The sequence below is a fragment of the Buteo buteo genome, chromosome 24 (assembly GCF_964188355.1).
Source record: "Buteo buteo chromosome 24, bButBut1.hap1.1, whole genome shotgun sequence".
Taxonomy (NCBI): domain Eukaryota; kingdom Metazoa; phylum Chordata; class Aves; order Accipitriformes; family Accipitridae; genus Buteo; species Buteo buteo.
The window spans coordinates 21423641-21447481 of NC_134194.1; the positions used below are offsets into that span (position 1 = coordinate 21423641).

Genomic DNA, 23841 nt, shown 5'->3' on the forward strand with positions numbered 1-23841 from the left:
TGGCATCCTCTATCCCACACCCGAGGCAATGGCATCTCCAGCTAAGTGGACATTCTCCACTTCTTCCCCAATGACACAGACCACGTTCTAACCAGCATCTCCATTTCCCTCATGCAAGACTTTTCCCCACTCAAGGTCACACTCCCCATGACGCATGCCCAGGCCACACTTCAGCCACTCAAAGGATTGCAGCCACAGCACCCGGGGACTGCTCCAGCCCAACAACATGCCCCACGTCTAAGCCCCATTCTCAACATGACCCAGGCCTTTGCACATCCTCACTTTCCCTCACAAATGGCACAGAAAACATACAGAGGGCTGCAAAGCCGCACAGTGTCTGGCACACTCTTCCCAGCTGCCTGAACTTCACCCTGAATGTTTTCTGGCTTTTCAAGCAATCTCAGAGGGAAACTGTTGAGGATTTCTTGGCTGGGCAAAGGCATATGAGCAATCCAGCAGGTATTTGGGAGCGAAGCATAAGTTTACAAAGTGCTGAAACGGACAAGGACGCTGTGTCCTTGTACGCTGGGAAAAAGGAAGATAAGAAGAGCCTGATTAACAACACCTGGATGCTGAAGGATGAGATCAGTAACTGCTGGACCCCTCATGAAGAAGTTTTCACAGCCAATAGAGGATAAGATAGTGTCGCGTGAAACGGGGTATTGTACCAATTAGAGTAATGATCAAGGCGCGTGGACATAGAAGCTTAGCCAATAATAACACTGTAGTTAGCGCGTGTTATCATCTTTTTCTATATAAACCCTGTAAAAACCTTTAATAAAGGAGAACGACTATACTCATGTTGAGATTTCATCGTTACTCCGGTACCGACCCCCACTCCGACATCTGGTAGCAGAGGATGGTTGCGCCTGAGTCAATTCTCCGAGACTGCGGTAAGCAGTGAGAGGAGGGGACTGGGGGACTAATCGGCTGGGAGAAGTGCTGCTTGGGTGCATAGTCAGAGCAGACAACGGCGCGAGTTGGCCCCTCGCCTCCCAGAAGGTAAAGCACAGCAAGGGAAATAGAAGCTGTAGCAGGATAAACCGCAGCAATGGAAGTGGAAGCTGCGGCAATGTTGCTCGCAAGTATCCTCTCTAAGAGAGGGATCGAGACAACGGTAAAACAACTTAACAAGTTGATTAAATTAGGACAGCGATGGGATCGCTTTAAAGACACGTACATGCTGTTCTCTGTTACGGAATGGCGCAAATTCGGGGAGATAATGTGGCAGAAAACTATAACTGGAGATGAGAAAGACGAAAAGGAAATAAAAGCTGTCCGCGAGTTGTGGCGAACAGTATTAGAGACTCTGAAAGCCATGAAAGCAGAACGGGAAGTAGCCTGCGCCGCGGCCCAAATGTTAGCTCCTGAGCCAGCCCCAGAGAAATCTAAAGACAATGATCCTAACCCCGGGCTTTTGCGCGAATTTTTGGGTTACCCGCGGTAAAAGGGATGACCGGGACTACATGTAAGACGGTTGCCGAGATTCGTGCAAGTGCCGACTCTGTCCCGGTCCCACAAAAGGCGGAAGAGCCATCGGACCCGCCGCAGCGCGTTGAAAAACCGGAAGTTGCTGCCACTAGACCGAAACAGAGATGTGAGCCGCATGCGGAAGTAGTGCCCAAGGGAACTCCTCAGGAGGAGTGGCCGGCGCCGCTCCGTCCGCCTCCTGAGTTGGGAGGAGAAGGATGTCGGCCCCCGCCTTCGGCTCCACCTCGATACCCGCCTTTGCCGCCCTCCTCTGATTCATCCGCTCCAGTGACTCCACCTAACGGCGGCCGTGAAAAACCTTTCCAAGAAAATACAGATAAACTACTACAAACAATCTTACAGCGTCTCGATAATTTAGATCTGCGTCTAAAACAAGGATCGTCAACAACAAAACCCTTTTCACGACAAGAAGAAGCCAACCCCCCACCTTGTCCTGTAGGCCCACCGGCACCAGTAAGGCTTACACGATGGAGCGGCATCATAAGAGACGCTATCCTAGAAGGACAGTGGGGTGCAGCCGCCAACCTGGGAGGTGCCCCACCACTAGCCTTCCCGGTAGTGCAAGAAAATGGCACTGCAAAGTGGGAACCACACGACTGGAAAATTTTACAACAAGCCCGAAATACCATCTCACAATATGGAGTAAAATCTGAAGCTACTCGACAGATCATCAGTTGGATTTTTTCTGCTGATTTAATGTGTCCACATGACTGTCGAAGCCTAATGAGGCTGTTGTTAACCCCTACACAATTCTTGTTATGGGGATCTTCGTGGACCCAACGAGCAGTAAATGAGGCAGCTCGACGACAAGAACAAGGAGATCCACTCTATGGAGTGACAGCAGAAATGCTTACAGGAGAGGGACGTTATGCAAATTTGGAAGTACAATTAACATTTCCTGCTAATTTGCTACAACGATCAGCACAACTTGCTCTAGACGCCTTTCTTAGTTTACCCGGATCTTCTCTTCCTTCATTTGGGACTGTGATACAAGGAGCCACCGGAAAATATAGCAATTTTATCAACAGACTGTGGGATGCAGTGATGAATCATCCGGACTTAGGCGACGAAAATAAACAGCAAATGTTTAGAACATTGGCTTTTGACAATGCTAACAAAACTACAAAACAAATCCTAGTTAGTCTGCCAAAAGGTGCCGGGGTAGAAGAAATGTTATTGAGAGTAGAAAGAGCTAGTGCGCAAAAACAAAATGAGACAGTTGCAGCAGCAGTGCAGGGTGCAGTCAGAGAAGCTATCCGACCTTTTGCAGCTGTCGTTCAACAAAATCAACAAAAGCGCCCTCAGCGCTTGAATCAACCTTTCCGTGGAATTTGTTTTCGTTGTGGAGAAACTGGACATGCCAGGCGTAATTGTCGTAATGCGGTGTGGTGTGAAAAATGTCAGAAGAACTCCCATTTAACAAAAACCTGTGAGGGAAACTGGAAACCGAGCGCGGAGAGAGGCCGCGTGCGGAAACAAATGACTCCTCTAAGCGAAACAAAGGTTTTTTACAACAGCACCAAGCCGCAACCAGAGGTAGCCTGGGAGTCGACATGGAAACCGCAGTAGACACCACTCTCACCAGTACTGAAGTTCATAAAATTCCCAGTAATGCAATGGGGCCTTTAATTAGCCAAGACAGTGTAGTAGGAGGACTTTTGCTAGGGCGTTCCTCTGCAGGTATTAAAGGACTGCTTGTCATCCCTGGAGTTATCGATGCTGATTATACAGGATGTATCTATATTATGGCTTATACTATCTGCCCCCCTCTGTTTGTTCCGAAGGGAAGCAGAATAGCCCAAATAGTGGCATTGAACAACCCGCTTTGTCATTCGCCGGAATCAAAGAGTTATCGTGGAGATCAAGGCTTTGGCTCCACTGGACCTGCAGTGTGTTTTACTACCAGGATGGATCATCGACCCACCATGAATATAGTTCTGTCCCAAAACAACTCGTCTAAGCAAATTGTCGCCATGTTAGACACCGGAGCTGATGTCACAATTATCAACAAATCTATCTGGCCGGTGTGCTGGCCTGTAGAATTGCCCACGTCACCAATCGCAGGCGTCGGAGGACAGTCTACACCCTATGTGAGTAAACATCCTGTGTGCCTACAATTCCCTGAGGGACAAGAAGTAAGTCTTAAAGTATATGTATTACAATTACCGGGAACACTAGAAGTCTTAATTGGCCGAGATGTTCTAAGTCAAATTGGAGCCGTACTGACTACGAACCATTTTTAGTCATGGCCACTGGAGAGCAGTCGCCCAACCCACCATTGACTTGGTTTACTAATGAGCCCGTGTGGGTTGACCAGTGGCCCATGACAGAAGAGCGACTGCAAATAACGAAACAATTAGTAGCTGAACAGCTTGCAATTGGTCATATCAAACCCTCTGTTAGTCCATGGAATACTCCTATTTTTGTAATTCCAAAAAAGAATGGAAAATGGCGCCTCTTGCATGATTTACGCAGAATAAATGACCAAATGCAATCTATGGGAGCCCTACAGCCAGGCATGCCCTCCCCCGCCGTGTTGCCAGAAGGATGGCACATACTTATTGTAGATTCAAAGGACTGTTTCTTTACCATTCCTTTGCATCCTCAAGACACTCAGCGATTTGCCTTTTCTGTACCAGCTATAAACAAGGCAGCACCTGCAGACCGCTACGAGTGGGTAGTTCTACCACAAGGCATGAAAAATTCACCAACGTTGTGTCAACTATATGTAGCCTGGGCGTTACAGCCACTCAGAGCACAATGGCCTAACACAATAATCTACCATTATATGGACGATATTCTTTGTTGTCAACAAGAACCTTTTACAGGGAACTCTTTGAAGCAACTAACTACCATTTTATCGAGCAAGGGACTTGTAGTCGCTCCAGAAAAAATACAGCAAACCGCCCCCTGGAAATATCTTGGGTGGTCCATATCTGATGCGAAAATCCGACCGCAGAAATTAGAGTTAACGACCCAGTTGCATACATTAACTGACGTACAAACACTGCTTGGAGACATCCAATGGGTGCGCAATTGTGTTGGTATTTCGAACACTGAAATTGCACCCTTGACAGAACTTTTACGAGGACAACATCCTAGCACCGTCATCAGCTTGTCTGTGATACAACAAGCGGCATTACAACACATTGTACAGAAGTTACAAGCAGCTTGGTCAGCCAGACGCATTTTGGCCCTCCCTCTATCTCTACTAATATGTAATGCCAGTGAATCACCATATGCCATCATTTGCCAGTGGCAAAGCAAGAAGAAGGAACTACCATTCTGCAGTTCGTCTATCCGTGCCAATGACAAATGCACTAATACCCCTGATGAGTCTAGTGACAATTTATTTCATGTGTTAGAATGGGTATTTTTATGCGTACAACCAAAATCTAGCATTCAAACATGGCCAGAAGCAGTAGGTGAACTAATACGGAAAGGCAGAACAAGAATTATTGAAATGACGGGACAGGAACCAGATGATATCAGTATACCGGTCAACGCTGTGGATTTGGAATGGTGGCTACGGAATGCATCTCCCATACAGGAGGCCTTGTTAGGCTATGGTGGGAAGGTGCATTCACAGCAACCGAAAGGAAAGTTATGGCAAATCTTGAAACGTAATCAATGGCTAGAGAAAACTAAGGTTCAAAAGGAGCCATTAGCTGAAGGGATTACAGTATATACAGATGCAGGAAAACGTTTGCACCGAGCAGCTTGTGTCTGGCAAGAGAAGGGTCGATGGTGCCAACATATATTGCAAGGGCAGATCCACGATTCACTTCAAATGTTAGAACTAACTGCAGTGGTCTGGACTTTAACCAACTGGTTGAATGATCCTTTAAACGTAGTAACTGATTCTTTATATGTAGCTGGCGTGGTACCACGACTAGAAGATGCTCTGCTTAGGGAAACAACTAACCCTAGGCTAGGAAGATTGTTTATCCAGTTACAATCTACACTGGCTCAACGAACAGCGGCCTGCTGTATCATTCACATGCGTAGTCACCAGTGGAATCTTGGACTAGGGCAAGGTAATCAGCTTGCCAATAGCCTGGTCAGTCCAGTGTGTCATGCGCCTCCTATAGACAAATTCCAACAAGCCAGACAGAGTCATGAAAACTTTCACCAAAATGCTAAAGGCTTAAAAAGGCAATTTGAATTGACAGAAAATGAAGCCCGCTCTATTATCCAAGCTTGTCCTAAATGTGGGAATCATGGTCCAGGAATAGGACAAGGAGTAAACCCAAAAGGGTTAAAGGCATTAGAATTATGGCAAATGGATGTCACACATGTCCCAGAATTTGGGCGTTTACAGTATGTACACGTCACCATTGATACCTTTTCAAAAATGATATGGGCTACTGCCTTGCCTGGTGAGAAGGCACATTATGTTTGTAAACATTTGCTTGCTTGTTTTGCTGTATTGGGAGTACCTGAGCAAATCAAAACAGATAATGGGCCTGCGTATATTAGTCAAAAATTAAGGACATTTTTGTTGAAGTGGGGTGTTAAACACACCACAGGAATTCCACATTCACCAACAGGGCAAGGGCTTATTGAACGTACTCATCAAGTATTAAAGGACTATTTGAACAAACAAAAGGGAGCAGAGACCGATGCGCAACAGAGATTATATCGGACACTTTTCACATTGAATTATTTGTGTCTGATGGGTGATCGAGAGGAACCGCCAGTGGTTGTACATCATCAAAACCTGAAGTTTAATAATGCAACAACCCTGCCTCATTTTAAAGTGATATACCGAGACCCGGCCACCGAAGTCTGGGAGGGACCTGTTCCTGTAATCTTTAATGGTCGAGGTTATATGTGTGTTTCCACAGATCGCGGTCCAGTGTGGGTGCCCAGCCGAGCAGTGAAGCCTGCATTGGATCACCAAGGCCAGCTGTCTGAGCAGCAAAGTGAAGAATCTCTTGAAAAGAACCAAGACAACAGAGAAGTAGTACCATAAGTAGAGAAGGACTCTATGAGCGGGTACAAGGAAACGCCTATTAGCTTGTACCTCCTGTACAACCTGTGAACCCTGGGTCTTGTGTATTTGTTATACTTGTAAAAGGGAATGTTGGCATCGGGCGTCGCTTGCTAGACGCTGGTGTGACAACTGTTTGCAAAAAGAAGTTAATGTAGCTAAAGTTCTGTTTCTCACAGGGCACGAACCATTGGGGAGTAGTCGTTATTTGCATAGTTGTGGAGACTGGGCAAATTTGGTGTTTAAAAAGGGCAGAAGAAGTGTCTATTTATAAACTTAGTGCCACTATATGGGCCGTTCCCAAACCAGATTGGACTCAAATGAAAGAAAAATGCCGGAAGCAATTTGCGTGAAAATTAAAAAAGGGCAAGAAGTTATTTTAATGACCAGGATTTTGATTATCGGCATGATGGTTCCAGTGACAATGACCCTCCATCACATTGAACCCAAACAAAACATGTGGGTTACCTGGGCGAACATGACAGGTCAATCCGCTTTTTGTCTGTCTCTTGCTTCTGCAACCAAGCCTTTTCGAACCTGTTTAATAGGAGTGCCTGGCTTTCAAGCAGAAAAATTCGCCGCTTATAGCACAACAAACTGTAGTGCCACAATAAGTGTTAGTCATTGTTCTGCTATGCTTTTGAATAACTTGAACCGCACATTACCGTGGGACCCCCAAGAATTGGACTTGTTAGGCTCAATGCGCATTGGTAACACTTCACAGAATTGGACCCAAACCTGTGTAATTTTTGGAGGACCTGGCTTCACTGGTTTGAACTATTATCGATCTTATAATTGGTCAGGATGGACGAATATCACCCCAGCTGCCACCTATTACGACTATATGGACATAGGCAGCTTTTGTGGTACAAATGACACCTCACGGCCACAGGAACTAGGAGCCCTTGGGGGAGAAGCTAGAGGTGGTCTACCCATCTGGAACAATGGTACCCCCAAGGCCCTGCCACCTGATGTCTTTTTAATATGCGGCGACAGAGCATGGCAGGGAATTCCAAAAAATGTATTTGGCGGACCGTGTTATCTGGGCAAGTTAACATTGCTGGCTCCAAACCAAAATTGGTGGAAAAGTTTAAACAGAATTAATATATCTGGTCGTCAGAAGCGAAGCGTCACAGGTCTTGCTCCTGACTGTAATGATCAGGTCACTCTACTTAGCCCCACAGAACGGGTGTTTTTATCATTGTTTGTTCCAGGTGCAGCTGCAGGAAGAGCGCTAAATGAACTAGGAAAACTAGCTTGCTGGGCAGAAAAGCAAGCCAATGTTACCACGGAGGTGTTGGAAGCACTCTTAGATGATCAAAAGAGCCTACGCCATGCAATTTTACAAAATAGAGCAGCAATAGATTTTTTATTATTGGCTCAAGGACATGGTTGTGACGATTTTGAAGGTATGTGTTGTATGAACCTGTCTGACCACAGTGAATCCATACATAAACAGTTGCAATGGTTAAAGACGCATGCCAATCGGATTCGTCAGGACCATGGCCTTCTTGACGGATGGCTGACTAACATTTTTGGGAACTTGCCAACTTGGCTGTTAGGGTTGTTTACTGAAGGCTTATGTATTTTAATTATTTTTGTAATTTTGGGTATTTTTGTGTGTGTGGCACTTAGCTGTGTTAAAAAGGCCATGATGAAAATAATAGACCAAGCCTGGATTGCTCAAAAACAAGAAAGGGGGATTGTGGAAACATGGTTGAGCGAGAACGGACACGATTTCATACCACTGAGCAAGCCAGGCGTTGAACAAGAGTTAGGCCCGAAGGAAGTGACCTTAGACTCACTTTGAAAAGTAAGATATAAAGAAATAAGTGCATGCGTCATAGATTGCAACAGAGGCAGACTTTTGGCACCCGCTGCCCACGTGTGCCAAAACCCATGCCTCTGCAAATGTATAAATACCGGGATTTTTCCGAAGAGCATCGGCTGGTGTACAGTGAGGCCATCGTTGCCTCTGTGGGGACGCCCACGAAAAGACTGGCACCTACCGATTGCTAAGCTGAGTTTGCGGAACAAGAAGACACAAGAATGTATGAATGGTTCATCTTCCTCATAATCCTCCTGGTTCGGGTCATTGGGGGTAACAAGTTAACTTAAAGAGTTATGGCCATTGTTGTAGTTATTGTAATTTTAGCTATTGTAATAATTTTATTTTGTTCAGCTTGTTGAGAAAAAATGACATCCCAAGTTATTAAGCAAGCCTGCATTGCTCAAAAACAAAAAGGGGGAATTGTTGAGGATTTCTTGGCTGGGCAAAGGCATATGAGCAATCCAGCAGGTATTTGGGAGCGAAGCATAAGTTTACAAAGTGCTGAAACGGACAAGGATGCTGTGTCCTTGTACGCTGGGAAAAAGGAAGATAAGAAGAGCCTGATTAACAACACCTGGATGCTGAAGGATGAGATCAGTAACTGCTGGACACCTCATGAAGAAGTTTTCACAGCCAATAGAGGATAAGATAGTGTCGCGTGAAACGGGGTATTGTACCAATTAGAGTAATGATCAAGGCGCGTGGACATAGAAGCTTAGCCAATAATAACACTGTAGTTAGCGCGTGTTATCACCTTTTTCTATATAAACCCTGTAAAAACCTTTAATAAAGGAGAACGACTATACTCATGTTGAGATTTCATCGTTACTCCGGTACCGACCCCCACTCCGACAGGAAACAACACTGCTGTGCATTAGAATGTAAAGACTCTTTGATTAGAGATTGACAGCTCTGACTCCTGTCCCAACAATTTTATTTTTTTTCTTCAAACAACCACACCAAATACTGAAGCAGAAGTGCAATCACAATGTCGACCACATGGGAGAATTTGTACCAGAGAAAACCACAGCTGGGCAGGCTTTGGCGTGTAAGTGCACATCTCTGAATGACTTAAGCATAACAGGACACACCATCTCTACCAAGGCCAACTGTGCAAGTGAACAGGTACAGGGAGTCAAGCACAGAAAGATTACACCCACCTCCCTACATCCCCTTACAAATCCTCCCCAAGGAGGATCAAGGAACCATCATGGCAACATCAACGGCTGTGGAAGCTGCTATAGATGCCCACCTCTGCACAAGGACAGCAGGGTGAAGCACTACCCTCCCAAAACACAGGAGCAAAAAAGTTCATCAGACAGCATTCACCAGTCTGCATGTCACCCCCTCTTAACAACACATTGCCTACATCAGGCAGGCTGCAGGGGAACCTACTGACCCTGGTGGGAGACATTCATAAACTCAAAACACATTGCAGGCATTTCAGTTTCACATACTGTCCCAAGATCCAGAAGGCCTCATACTCCAGACCCTTGGAGCCTGGAAAGGATCCTGGGCAGCAACACTCTCTGCCCATCCTGCCTCATGCTTTCCTCTAGGCAGCCTCCACTCCCCACTCCGCAACATGTGTTCTCAAGACAAGCACATCATCTCCCATTCTTGTCTTGTTACGACACGGCCCACGGTCTTCCCGAGGATTTCCACTTCCCTCTGACAAGTCTTCCCACTGCTCAAGGTCAAACTTCACATCCAGAAATGGCCAGGCCCTACTCAGTACAACTGCCACGTTCACCTCCGCGACATGCCACACTCTCCTGTGGCTTCAGCAACCTTGGACGGAAACGTTACACAACTGGGAGCAATAATAGTTATAGGGATGATATCGGAACAGCTCTAATGGCAATGGGGATAAATTGCATGCTGTGCAAGAGGAACCCAAATGCTGACAAACACATCAGTGTCACCAATGATATCTTCTGTATACAAAAACTTTCTCTTGAGTTTTGGGGGTGAGCTGTTTAGCTTGTTGGGGTTGTTTTCATTTGGTTCTTTTTCTGAAAAGAGGTTTTTCCATCAGTTCTGTAACGGCATGGCTGGTGATGCAAATATTGAAGGAACATCAAAACAGGCCAGTGTACAGTCACGCCTCCTCTCGGGCCAGGAACTCAAGTCCAAAACCCAGCATGGAGGGCAGGACAAGAAAAAGGAGATATCTGCCTTGGGCCACACGCTTCTGCCTCAACATTTTATGCGACTCACTACAGTTAAAATACACTTGGAAAAAGAACACTTGGAAAAGTCCATACAGCCTTCCCTACTTTTATAATAAACCTGTTGGGCAAATAAAAATGGAGAAACTACGCTATAGGGTAGACTGGCGATTGTCACCTTGCATCACATCTCTTGCGGAACAGAATCAAACAGGGTGAGGACAGAGTTTACAACAGGAAACCACAGCCGATACCAGCACGATCTGCAGTCAGCAAAGGTAATAAGTTCTCCTGCTGCTCAAGGTCACCCTTCACATCAGCAGATGCCCAGGCCCTACTCAATGCCACTGCCACATTCACCTCCATGTACATGCCACACTTTCCTTTCAGTCCAGATTTTGTGGACCCTTCTGTCAAGGAGAGCACCACAGAAAAACATACAGATGCTATCGCATACACCGTGTCCAGCAGACTCTCCGCAGCTTACTCCTCATGGTTTGCAGTGCTTCAGCAACCTCACATGGAAACCTTACACATCTCGGAGCAATACTATTTCCAGAGGTGATCATAGAGTCATTGATGTTGGAGAAGATCCTTCAGACCATCAAGTCCAACCATTAACCTAACACTGCCAAGTCCACCACTAAACCATGTCCCTAAGCACTACGTCTTCTAAATATCCCCAGGGATGGTGACTCAAGTACTTCCCTGGCCAGCCTGTCCCAATGCTTGACAACCCTTTGAGGGGAGAATTTTTTCCTAATATTCAATTTAAACCTCCCCTGGCACAACTTGAGGCCATTTCCTCTCATCCTATCACTTGCTACTTGGGAAAACAGACCAGCAACCACCTAGTTACAATCTCCTTTCAGGCAGTTGTAGAGGTCTCCCCTCAGCCTCCTTTTCTCCACACCAAACAACCCCGGTTCCCTCAGCTGCTCCTTGTACATCCTGTTCTCTAGAGCCTTCATCAGCTTCAGTGCTCTTCTTTGGACACGCTCCAGCACCTCAGTGTCTTTCTTGGGGTGAGGGGCCCAAAACCAAACACAGTATTCGAGGTGCGGTCTCACCAATGCCATGTACAACGGGATGATCACTTCCCTACTCCTGCTGACCACATGATTTCTGATACAAGCCAGGAGGCTATTGGATGCCTCGGCCATCCGGGCACGCTGCCGGCTCATATTCAGCTGGCTGTTGACCAACACCCCCAGGCCCTTTTCCTCCAGGCAGCTTTCCAGTCACTCTTCCCCAAGCCTGTAGCCTTGCACTGGGTTGTTATGACCCACATGCAGGACCTGGCACTTAGCCTTCTTGAAGCTCATCCAGTTGGCCTCGGCCCATCGATCCAGCCTCTCCAGACCCCTCTGCACAGTCTCTACCCTCAAGCAGATCAACACTCCCGCACAGCTTGGTGTCGTCTGCAAACGTACTGAGGGTGCGCTCGACTCCCTCATCCAGATCACTGATAAAGATATTAAACAGAACTGCCCCAAGAATGAACCCTGGGGAACACCGCTTGTGACCGGCCGCCATCTGGATTTACCTCTCTTCACTACAACTCTTTGGGCCCAGCCAGCCAGCCAGTTGTTTACCCGGCAAACAGTACACCCGCCCAAGCCATGAGCAGCCAGTTTCTCCAGGAGAACCCTGTGGGAAACAGTGTCAAAGACTTTACTAAATCCAGGCAAACAACATCCACAGGTTTTCTCTCATCCACTAAGCGGGTCATCTTGTCAAAGAAGGAGATCAGGTTAGTCAAGCAGGACACGCCTTTCCTAAACCCATGATATTGGGACAGCTCTAATGGTAGTGGGCATTGATTTCATGCTGTGAGAGAGCAACCCAAATGCTGACGAGCACATCACTGCCATGGATGAGATCTAATGTGTCGCACAATTTGGGGATGGCTGGCGTTTGGGGGTTGAAGAGAAGGCTTACGTGGATTCTTTAAGGTTGTCGCTGCTGATCCAAATATTGAAGGAACATCAAATTCTTTCAATTTGATGGGGGGAAAGGGGGAGCAGCAAAAGAAAATTCCCATTTCTAACACCTGCCTTATTCGGTCACACCTCTCTCCCTGAAAAATTTATCTTATGAACTAGACTTACAACACAGTTGGAAAAAAACATAGGAAAAGCCCGCATTGCCTTCCCTACTTTCATAATGACTCTGGTCAGCCAACCAAAATGGAGAAATTACACCATGGGAAGAGAAATCCCTGAAGTCTCAACTCTCACCTTCCATCACGTCTCTTCCAGACGACAATCAAAGAGGAGGACGACAGAGTTTGTGACAAGAAAGCACATCCAATCCAAGCACAGTCAGCAGTCGGCAACGGAAATGGCAGAAAACAGTGCCTGGGGGGCTTCCACCACCACAGCCTGCATGTCTCGCCGTTCTTCATCAATCTTGAGTGGAAATGCTACACGCCAGCAAGCAAGAGCATCTGCAAAGCTGGTGGTGTGGCACCTCTAACGCAATCGGCAGTGATTTTATTCTACGGAAGAACAATTCACACCCACAACAGCAAACCTCAGCTGGGAGAATGAAGTACTGCCCACCGCAGAAGAAGATGAGGTTGGAGACTGTGAATGTGCGCAAGTCCGTGGAACCTCATGAGATACATCTGAGGGTCCTGAGGGAACTGGCAGGTGAAGTTGCCAAGCCACTATCCCTCCTATTTGAAAAGTCATGACAGACTGGTGAAGTTCCCAGTGACTGCAAAAGGGGAAACATAACCCCCATTTTGCAAAAGGGGAAAAAAGGAAGACCTGGGCAACTACAGGCCAGCCAGTCTCCCTTCTGTGCCCGGCAAGACCGTGAAGCAGATCCTCCTGGAAATTATGCTAAGGCACATGGAAAACAGAGAGGTGACTGGTGACAGCCAACGTGCCTTCACTAACGGCAAGTCGTGCCTGACAAATTTCTGGTTATCTTCTATTGCAGGGTTACAGCATTGGTGGATAAGGGAAGATGACTGACATCACCTACCTGGACCTGTGCAAAGCATTTGATACTGCCCCACACAACATCCCTGCCTCTAAAATGGAGAGACGTGGATTTGACGTGTGGACCATTTGGTGGATAAGGAATTGGATGGATGGTCACACTCAAACAGTTGCGCTTAGCGCCTCAATGTCTGGGTGGAGATCAGCAATGACTGCTGTCCTTCAGGGGTCTGTATTCAGAACAGTATTACTTAACATCTTTGTCGGGGCCATGGACAGTGGGATTGAGTGAATCCTCAGCAAGTTTGCAGATGACACCAAGCTGAGTGCTGTGGTTCGTACTCCAGAGGGAAGGGATGCCATCCAGAGGGACCATGACAGCCTTGAGAGCTGGGCCCGTGCAAACCTCATGAAGCTCAACAAGGCCAAGCACAAGGTCCTGCACCTGGGTCAGGGCAATTCCAAACATGGATACAGCCCTGGCAATGAGTGGATTGAGAGCAGCCCTGTGGACACGGACTTGGGGGTACGGGTGGATGAAAATGTGAATATGAGCCAGCAACGTGTGCTCACAGCCTAGAAAGCCAATCATGTCCACGGCGGCATTCAAAAGAAGTGTGGCTCACAGGTTGAGGAAGCTGATTCTCTCCCTCAACTCTGCTCTTGTGATGCCCCTCCTGGAGTACTCTGTTCAGCTCTGGGGCACACAGCATAAGAAAGACATGGTCCTGCTCGAGCGGGTCCAGACGAGGCCCACAAAGATGATCAGGGGGCTGCAGCACCTGCCCTATGACAGGTTGAGAGACTTGGGGTTGTTTAGCCTGGAGAAGAGAAGGCTCCACAGAGACCTTATAGTGTCCTTCCACTACTTAAAGGGGGCATACACCAAAGATAGGGAGGGACTTTCTACAAGGGAGTGTAGTGATAAGATGAAGCGTAATGGTTTTACACTGAAAGAGGGTAGTTTTAGATTAGATACTAGGAAGAAATTACCTGCTGGGAGGGTGGTGAGACACTGGAACAGGTGCCCAGAGGAGCTGTGGATGCCCCTTGCCTGGAAGTGTCCAAGGCCAGGTTGGATGGGGCTTTGAGCAACCTGATATACTGGAAAATGTCCCTGCTCATTGCAAGGGGTTTGAAACTAGATCATCTTTAAGGTGCCCGCCAACCCAAACCATTCTGTGATTCTACAATCATGGCAACATCAACAGCTGTGGAAGCTGCTACAGATACCCACCACTACACAAGGACAGCAGGTTGAAACATTACCCTCCCACAACGTCTTTCCCAAAACAGGAGCAAAAAGGTTCATCAGACAGTATTCAGCAGTCTGCATGTCACCCCCTCTTACAAACACATTGCCTACAGCAATCAGGCAGCAGCACAAGGGACTATCTTTGCTGGCAGATAGTCGTACAACACTGTGTGCGTTTCAATACCATGTAACTATCTCAAGAACCAGAAGGCCTCCAGATTCTTGCAGCCTGGAAAAGAATCCTGGGCAAAAACACTCTCTGCCCATCCTGCCTCATGCTTTCCTCTAGGCAGCCTCCACTCCCCACTCTCCAACATGCATTCTCAAGAAAAGCACACATCTCCCATTCTTGTCTTCTTACAGCATAGGCCATGGAATTCCCAAGGATTTGCGGTTCCCACAGACAAGTCTTCCCACTGCTCAGAATCACCCTTCACATCAGGAAATGCCCAGGCCCTGCTCAATGCCAGGGCCACAATCACCTCCACGACATGCCACAGTTTCCTTTCCCGGCTCAATCCATCTTTTGCTTATGCTTCCCATCAATGAGATCACCGTAGAAAACACACAGAGGTATCACGTACACAGCGTCGGCAAACTCTCTGCTGATGACCCGTCATGTCTGGCAATGTTTTGTGGGATATTTGAAAAACAAAGGACATATAGTGAACAATCCAGGCACAATGGAACTGATTATTCCATGAGCCAGAGGCCTCTGCACGCAGCAGGCCTCAAGGACATAGCAAAGATTAACTGTTGCTACAAGTTTGATGAAGCGAGCACGAAAAGTAGAACAAGGCTAACTGTTGCTACAAAGTTTGATGAAATAAGCACAAAAAGCTGAACAAAGTTGGACCTATGTGACTGAAAGAAGGACACAAGACAAGATACAGGCGGAGGGAACCATTCGCGTGATCAGAAGGCCTTATCCTATCAAATTATTGTTTTAGGCACATGGACAGCACATGTTAACCAATCAACAGATGGCTTACGCATGAGCAGGAACTAAAATACTTATATACACCAAGCTATTTGGGCAATGAAGTGGCATCTGCTTTGATCATATTGATTGCGTGCAGTGTCCGTGACTTCTGCGTTGACAATGTTGCAGCTATCTCACAGGGAAATGTTGCAGACCTGAGAGCAAGACTATTTCTACAGGTGACATTGTGACAGCTCTAAATGGCAACAGCATCAATTTCTTGCTCTGAAAAAACAACCCAACGGTTGATGAGCACCCCACTGCAACACATGATATTGACTACATAGGAAAATCTGGTTTGGGTTTTGTTTTGTTGGGTTTATTTTGTCTGGGTTTGTTCTGCTTGTTAGGTTTTGCTTCTTTGGTGATTTTGGGTTTGTTGGGGTTTTTTTCCCCAAGAAGATGTTTCCAGAGCTTCTGCAACCATGAGGCTGTTGTTTCAAATATTAGAAGAACATCAAAACAGACCAGTGTATGTCACGTGACTTCTTTGGCCACGAACAAGAGACCAAAAACTGGGGGATGCTGGAAAAAAACAAAATGAAAAGGAAATTCCTGTCTCTAACACCTACCTTGTTGGGTGACGCTCCTCTCCCTGAACACCTTACACTAGCAACTAGCATTACAACGCACTTGGAAAAAAAAACATGGGAAAAGTCTGTATTGCCTTCCCTACTTTCATAATTCCTCCAGTTGGTGAATAAAAATGCAGAAATTACACCACGGGGAGAGAACACCCTGAACACCCAACTGTCACCTTCCATCACAGCTCTCGCAGAAGGGAATCAAATCAGGACGAGGACAGAGTTTGCGACAAGAAACCACAGTTCATACCAGCATGGTCAGCAAAAAGCAACTCTAAGAAGCAGTACATAGTGCCTGCGGGACTGCCACCACCACAGCCTGCATGCCTGGCACGCCTTCAGCAAGCTCGGGTGGAAATGCTGCACACCAGCAAGCCCGAGAGTCCGCAAAGCTGATGTCGTGGCACCTCACATCGCAGTCGGCAGGGACTTCATTCCACGGGACAACAGCCCACACCCACAACAGCAAAGCTCAGCTGCGGACGGCCACCGCTGCGGGGTGCGGCAACACCTTGCTTGCTTGCTTGCTCGCTTCCCCCCCCCCACAGCGAGAGCCCGGGGGCTCCGGCAAGGACGCCAAGGTCCCGTGAACACCCTGAAGAAGCACCCGCCAGGCCCCCACCGCCCGCGGGCCCCGGCGGCGGAGCCCGGCTCCCACCAGCGCCTGCCCAGGGCCCGGGCGACAAGGGCCACAAGAAGGGGGAAGGGGCGAGAGGCGACAAAGGGGGGGGCACTGACCGTGTCCACGAGAGCGGGCGCCTCCGGCTGCGTCTCCTTCGCCGCGGGGCCGGGCGGCGGCGGGAAGTTGGGGCTGAAAACCATCAGGTCGCTCTTGCCCGCGCCCTCCGCCACGCACAGGCTCCGGCTCTGGCGCTGCGAGTACGACCAGCTCCCCACTTCGCTGGCGCACACCAGCGTCGCCGGCCCGGGCCCCGACAGCACGGCCGCCCGCGGCGCCCACCGCGACGCCCCGTACAGCACCACCGCCAGCAGGAACAGGCTCGACACCGCGCAGATGGCCACCACCAGCCACACGTTCGTCGCCGCCGCCGCCGCCGCCGCCGCGCCGCCCTCCGCGCCCGCCGCCGGCCGCAGCCCCGCCCCCGACGAGGACGAGCCCGAGCCCGCGGCCGCCAGCGCCGCCTCGGCGCCCTCCACCAGCGACACGCTCAGCGTGGCCGTGGCCGAGCGCGCCGGCTCCCCGTGGTCCCGCACCACGATCACCAGCCTCTGCCGCGGGCCGTCCGCCTCCTCCAGCGCCCGCGCCGTGCTCACCTCGCCGCTGTACAGCCCCACGCGGAACGGGCCCTTCCCCCGCGGCTCCCACAGCTCGTAGCGCAGCCACGCGTTGTAGCCCGAGTCCGCGTCCACCGCGCGGATCTTCGCCACCACCTGCCCCGCCGGCGCCCCCCACGCCGCCCACGCCCACAGCGCCCCCGAGCCCGAGCTCGAGCCCGGCCCCGACGAGCCCGCCGCCCCGCCACCCGGCCCGCCCCCGGCAGGAGCAGGCGGGAGCAGCGCCGGCGCGTTGTCGTTCTCGTCCACCACGAAGAGCTGCACCGTGGCGTTGCCGCACAGCGGCGGCTCCCCCGCGTCCACCGCCCGCACCTCGAACTGCAGCACCTGCACCTCCTCGTAGTCCAACGGCTGCAGCGCCCACAGCCGCCCGCTCTCCGCGTCCACCGACACGTAGCTCGACGCCGCCCGCCACCCCCCGCCCGCCACCGCGCCCCCGCCGACGCCCTCCGCCACCGAGTAGCTCACGCGCCCGTTGCCCGCCTCGTCCGGGTCCCGCGCCCACAGCCGCGCCAGCTCCGCGCCCGCCGCGTTGTTCTCCCGCGCCAGCACCGTGTACACGGCCTGCGCGAACGCCGGCGCGTTGTCGTTCACGTCCGACACCGGCACCCGCACCCCGCGGCTGGCGCGCAGCGCCGGCGCCCCGCCGTCCTCCGCCCGCACCTCCACCTCGTACTCCGACACCCGCTCCCGGTCCAGCGCCTCCCGCAGCACCAGCGAGTACGAGCCCGCGAACGTCGCCACCAGCCCGAACGGCGCCGCCGGCCACACCGCGCAGCGCACCCGACCGTTCGCCCCCGAGTCCCGGTCCGACACGCTCAGCAGCGCCACCACCGTCCCCACCGCCGCGTCCTCCGGCACCGGCACCGACAGCGACGTCACCCACACCTCCGGCGCGTTGTCGTTCACGTCCAGCACCTCCACCAACGCCTTGCAGTGACCCGACAGCGGGGGCGAGCCTTTGTCTTTCGCCTTAACGTGTAGCTTGTAGAAAGTAATTGTCTCAAAGTCTAGGGCGCCCGTCAGTCTGATCTCCCCGCTGTTCCTGTCGATGCTGAATACATCTGAGGCCGAGGGAGGCACAAAAGTATCAATTTCATAAAGCACCTCGCCATATATTCCCAAGTCCGGATCCGTGGCATTCACCCGCACCACTAATGTCCCCTCTGCAGCGTTCTCCGGCAGCTGCACTTTATACACTGACTGGTTGAACTGGGGGACGTTATCATTCACGTCCAGCACCGAGATCACCAGCTCCATCGTGCCCGTCAGCGACGGACGGCCCCCGTCACTCGCCGACAACACCAAACGGTGCTCAGGCATCGTCTCGCGGTCCAGCGGTTTCCTAAGCACCAGAAAAAACGATTCAGAGTCCTCCTCTGTTTTTTGCCAGTCCACCGAGAAGTGCTCGCTGGGGCTGAGGGTATAGGAGAGCTGCGCGTTGGCTCCGACATCTGCATCCGACGCGCCCTCCAGCGGGAACCGAGACCCTGGGGGGGAGTTCTCCGGTAAACTGAGGTTTTTCCGGGCGGCGGGGAAGAGCGGCGCGTTGTCGTTGATGTCGGTCACCTCCAGCTCCACGTGGAAGACGCGCAGCGGCCGCTCCACCAGCACCTCCAGGCGCAGGGCGCACGGCGCGCTCTTCCCGCACAGCTCCTCCCGGTCCAGCCGCGAGCTCACCACCAGCGCCCCGCTCGCCCCGCTCACCTCCACGCTCGCCCGCCGGCCCTGCGCCACCAGACGCAGCCGACGCGCCTCCGGCTCGCCCGCCTCCAGGCCCAGGTCCTGCGCCAGCCGGCCCACCACCGTCCCGGCCTTGGCTTCCTCCGGCACCGAGTAGCGCACCTGCCCGCCGCCCAGCGCCCAGGCCGCCTGCAGCACCAGCACCCGCACCACGGGCCCCCAGCACACGCCCATCGCCGCCGCCGCCCGCACGGGCCCCGCACGGCTCCCCGCCGCCGCCCGGACGCACCGGCTCTCCTGCCCGCCCCGCGCCGCCCCCCGCGCTCACAGCCGGGCTCTCCGCCGCACCGGGGCGGAGCCGCCTCCCCGCTCCGACCCCGTTCCTGAGCCTGCAGCGACACCGTGTGCTGCTCCGACGCCTCGCACGCTCCCCACCATCGCCAGCCCGCCGCCTCTCGCCTCGCTTCCTTCCGTGCTCCTCCTGCTTTGCCCCCTTCCTTCCTTTTTCCCCTCCTCCTCGCGTCTTTGCTCTTGCCTTCGTCCATTCTTCTTTCCTCCTTCAGTTATCTCTTCTTATGCGTTTATCGCCTTCTTCCTTCCTTTCCTGACACTTCTCTTCTTTCTTCCGTTCCGTCTTCTCTTTCCAACTCCTTTCTGCTTTCTTCTCTTTCCACCTTCGAGGTCCTCTTTCTGCTCTTCCTTCTCCTTTTCGTTCCCGCCCTGACGTGCCCAAGTCTTTACTCCCCTTTCCCTTCTCCTTCCATCCTTCGCTCTTCTTTACCGCCGCTGGCAGCTCGCCAGCCGCCTCCGGCGCCGCGGCGGAGACCGTCAAAGACGGAGCCAGCAGCGCTAATTACGGGCCAGCAGCGCCGGAGCGCGGTACTCTAACCAAGGCGGAGACTGTTAGGGACCAACTCTCTTCAGCGTCTAGAGGTAAGGTCGGTGCCTTTTGGTAATCTCCTCTTCCGATCCTTCTTTCCTTCCTTGCTCTCCCTCACCACCTTTCTGTATACAAGTCATAGCGTCCGTGCATGCTAGTAAACTCAATTATCCTTTCTTGTTTTCTTTATCTTTCTCTCCATTGCTTGCTTCCTTCTTGTTTGATTTTCTTTCTCTCTGTTGTGTGTGCCTTCCTTCTCTGCTTTCTCTTTCTCCCTTCCCCTCTCTGCCCTGTCCGTCCTTCCCCTTCTCTTCTTCCCTCTTTGCTTCTTCATCGTCTCCTTTACCAACATGCTTTCCATATGACTACCTCACCCTCACCACGAAGCACGGACATGCCCTGTGGCAAGAGCTATCATTTCCCTTCCTCACCAATTCTCATCAAGCCTTGCACAGCGTCCCTTGGTCCCAAGGATGCCGAGGTCCTCACCTCCATTCACCATGTAGAGATGGCATCAGTGCATCCTGGTAATATCCTCTATCGCCTCTTACTCACTTTCTTTCTTTGTCCTTCTATCTTTCTTCATTGCATACAGTCCTTTTCTTCCATCTTCCTCTCTCTTTCACTCCTTATTTCCTGCTTCCTTTCTCATTACTTTTTCATCCTTTTTCTTTCATCTCTTCTTTTCATCTTTTTTCTTTCCTACTTCTCTTCGTTTGCTTCCTTTTCCTTTTTTGCCTCACCCTGCCCTATCCTTGCTTCCCCTTCTCTTCTGTTTCCACGCTTATCTCTTCTATTCTTTTTCCCCTTTACCAAAAGATTTTCTACATGTCTACACCGCACTCGACATGAAGCACGGGCATGCCCTTTGGCAAAGGCTCTCATTCCTCTTCCCTGCCACCTTCCAACCCTCCAGGTGAATAACAACCTCCCTGCTTTCCTCCAGCCAATGCAAGACACAGGCACTGCTCCTGCATCTCCCCATCCCTCCCTTCTGCAAGAAGTCTACACTCGTCAGCCCCCAGTCCTCTCAAGGACACACCAAATAACAGAGCAAGGCAATCACATGGCAAAGAAAGATCATCACTGCTACATCAGAAAAGAATCCCCCACCCTCTCAAACATAAGCCCAAGCCCCATGGACTTGGACATCTCTGCCAGCAGGCTCCAAAGAGTCCAAACAACCCAGGGAAGACTTTCTTTAGGGAAATCAAACCCATCACAGGCCAGCACAACAATCCTTCAAGAACACTGAAGAAGCACAGGGCAAACACAGCTCCCAAGCACTCTTCATGTATCTCGATGAAGAGCTATTCTTCCAGCCTCCTTTTCCACCTGCACGTGAATGGCAAACTCTTGCATTCCCTTTCAGGCAGGCATCCACTGCCAGAACAACACAGGGGCATTAGCCCCCACGGAATACCTCTCACTCATTAGCATGATCCACCTGTCACACAGACAAACAAAAGCCACAACAGTAACACCACAGCATTCTCACTGAGAACATCCCCTTGACTCCCCACACAGCCACTCCGTGAAAAGGATTGAGATCCCTTCTCCATCCGTGATTGCTGCCACCCACTCAGGCTGTGCCTGGAAGCAGCAGAAAAGCAGTGAGAGCAGGCAGTGGTGCTTTGCTGCTCCAAACCTACAGACATTACCATCCAGGCAACATTCGGTCGATCCGACATGAAGACACCACGACTAAACAAGAACAAAACTACAGCAGCCTCTCAAAACATATCTTCTTTCTGTACGAGCAACTTACCTGTAACATCACTATGTGCTTCTTCAGAAAACAAATATTTTCAGGACACAAGAATTGGTTTTAGAGGATATTTTCCCTTAAGAGTATCAGAGATTTGGGGGGTTGCTGGACAGAAAATAATTACTCCCGTTCTGCCAACACTTTGCAACCATTGTATAGTCCGCTCCTTGACCTCTCACAGGCTTGGTGCCTTGTTACCTTCTCTGGGGAGCCTGTTCCAGTGACTGGCCATCCTCTCAGTGAAGAACCTTTTCCTAATGTCCAGTCAAACTTCCTCTGACAAAGCTTCCAACCATTTCCTCGTGGCTGATTGCTGGTCACCAGAGAGATGAGATCAGCACTTCCCCCTCCAAATGACCCCCTTGAGGAAGTTGTAGACTGTGATAAGGGCACCCCTCAGCCTTCTCTTCTCCAAGCTGAACAAACCAAGTGACCTCAGCCGATCCTCATATGTCTTGCACTCAGACCTTTCATTATCTTGCTCGTCCTACTCTGGACGCACTCTAGGAATATGACATCCTTCTTATGTTGAGATGCCCAAAACTGCACAAGTACTTCATGTGGGGCCACAGCAATGCAGGGTATAGTGGGACAATCACCTCCCTCAAGCAGCTAGCGGTGCTGTGCTTGATGCACCCCAGGCACAGTTGGCCCGCTTGGCTGCCAGGGCACACTGCTGACTCATATTCAGCTTGCCATCAACCCAAACCCCCAGATCTCTTTCCGTGGGGTTGCTCTCCTGCCTCTTGATCCCCAATTTGTAGGGATAAGCAAGATTACCCCATCCCACACACCGAATCCGGCACTTGCTCTTATTACATTTCATACGGTTGGGGATTGCCCAGCTCTCTAGTCTATCCAGATCCATCTGAAAGGTCTCCCTATCCTCGAGGGAGTCCACAGCTCCTCCTAATTTAGTGTCATCGGGAAACTTACTTAATGTTCATTCGACTCCTGCGTCCACATCATCTATAAAAACATTCAAGAGCACTGGCCCTAAAACTCAGCCCTGTGGAACCCCACCGGTGAACTGGCTGCCAGCCTCATGTAATCCCATTTAGTATACCTCTTTGACCCCAACCCACCAGCCAATTGCTCACCCAACACATTCTGCACTTTCTTATCACAAGTAGTATGACAGCTGCATGCTGGACATTTTATCCAGAAGGATACTACAAGAGACAGGGCCAAAAGCTTTGCTAAATTCCAAAAAACCCTAACATCTACTGGCTTCCCTTCGTCAACTAGATGGGTGACCTTGTCACAAAAGGAAATTAAGTTAGCTAACAAGGACTTGCACCTCGTGAACCCATGCTGGCTATGGCCAATGACTGCAGTGTCTCTCAAGTGGTTTTCAATAACTCCCAGAATAACCTTCTCCATAATTTCACCAGGCATTGAAGTGAGACTGACAGGCCTGTAACTACCAGGCTCTTCTCTCTTACCCTTCTGGAAAACTGGGACAACATTTGCCAGCTTCCAGTTGCCTGGCACCTCTCCAGACTCCCAAGACCATTGAAAGATAATGGAAAGAAGTCCCGCAATGACATCGGCCAGCTCTTTCAGTACCCTGTGATGAATCCCATCGGGCTCCATAGACTTCCATGTCTCCAGCTGGAGCAGCAAGTCTCAAACAAAGTCAGAGTTCACTGGAAGTTCATCATTGCCCCAGTCACAATCTTCCAACTCAGGGCTCCAGGTGTCCCAGGGCCCATCATCAGTGTTAAAGTACAGAGGTGAAGAAGGCATTAAACATCTCTGCTTTGTCTACATCCCTATTTGTGAGGTGGCCAACCTCATCCAGTAACAGACCAATGTTATCTCTCATCCTCCTTTTGCTGTTAACATGTTTGAAAAAGCCCTTTTGGTTGTCCTTCACAGTGCTGGACAGCTTGAACTCTGCTGGAGCTTTGGCCACACAAACTTTCTCCCTACAGGGGCAAACAGCATCTCTGT

At 50.5% G+C, this 23841-nt stretch overlaps 1 protein-coding gene across 1 annotated transcript; it reads right to left on the minus strand.

The window, feature by feature from the left end:
• Nucleotides 1-816: 816 nt before the first annotated feature.
• On the minus strand, nucleotides 817-19713 carry LOC142044549 (protocadherin alpha-2-like). The gene is made up of 4 exons (XM_075057138.1): nucleotides 16743-19713; nucleotides 1439-1669; nucleotides 1181-1241; nucleotides 817-888 (listed from the first exon to the last, which is right to left on the minus strand). Exons 1-4 carry the CDS (start codon nucleotides 19469-19471, stop codon nucleotides 817-819), a joined length of 3093 nt encoding a protein of 1030 aa, XP_074913239.1. The 5' UTR covers nucleotides 19472-19713.
• Between the last annotated feature and the right edge of the window lie 4128 nt (nucleotides 19714-23841).

Excerpts from the sequence above, each read along its gene's own strand:
- LOC142044549 (XM_075057138.1), bottom strand. The coding sequence starts at position 19,471 with ATGGGCGTGTGCTGGGGGCCCGTGGTGCGGGTGCTGGTGCTGCAGGCG. Across the intron at positions 1,242-1,438 it reads GGTCATCCCTTTTACCGCGG|TTATAGTTTTCTGCCACATT; the intron begins GTAACCCAAAAA and ends TCTCATCTCCAG. Across the intron at positions 889-1,180 it reads TCCGTAACAGAGAACAGCAT|TCTCGGAGAATTGACTCAGG; the intron begins GTACGTGTCTTT and ends TGCTTACCGCAG.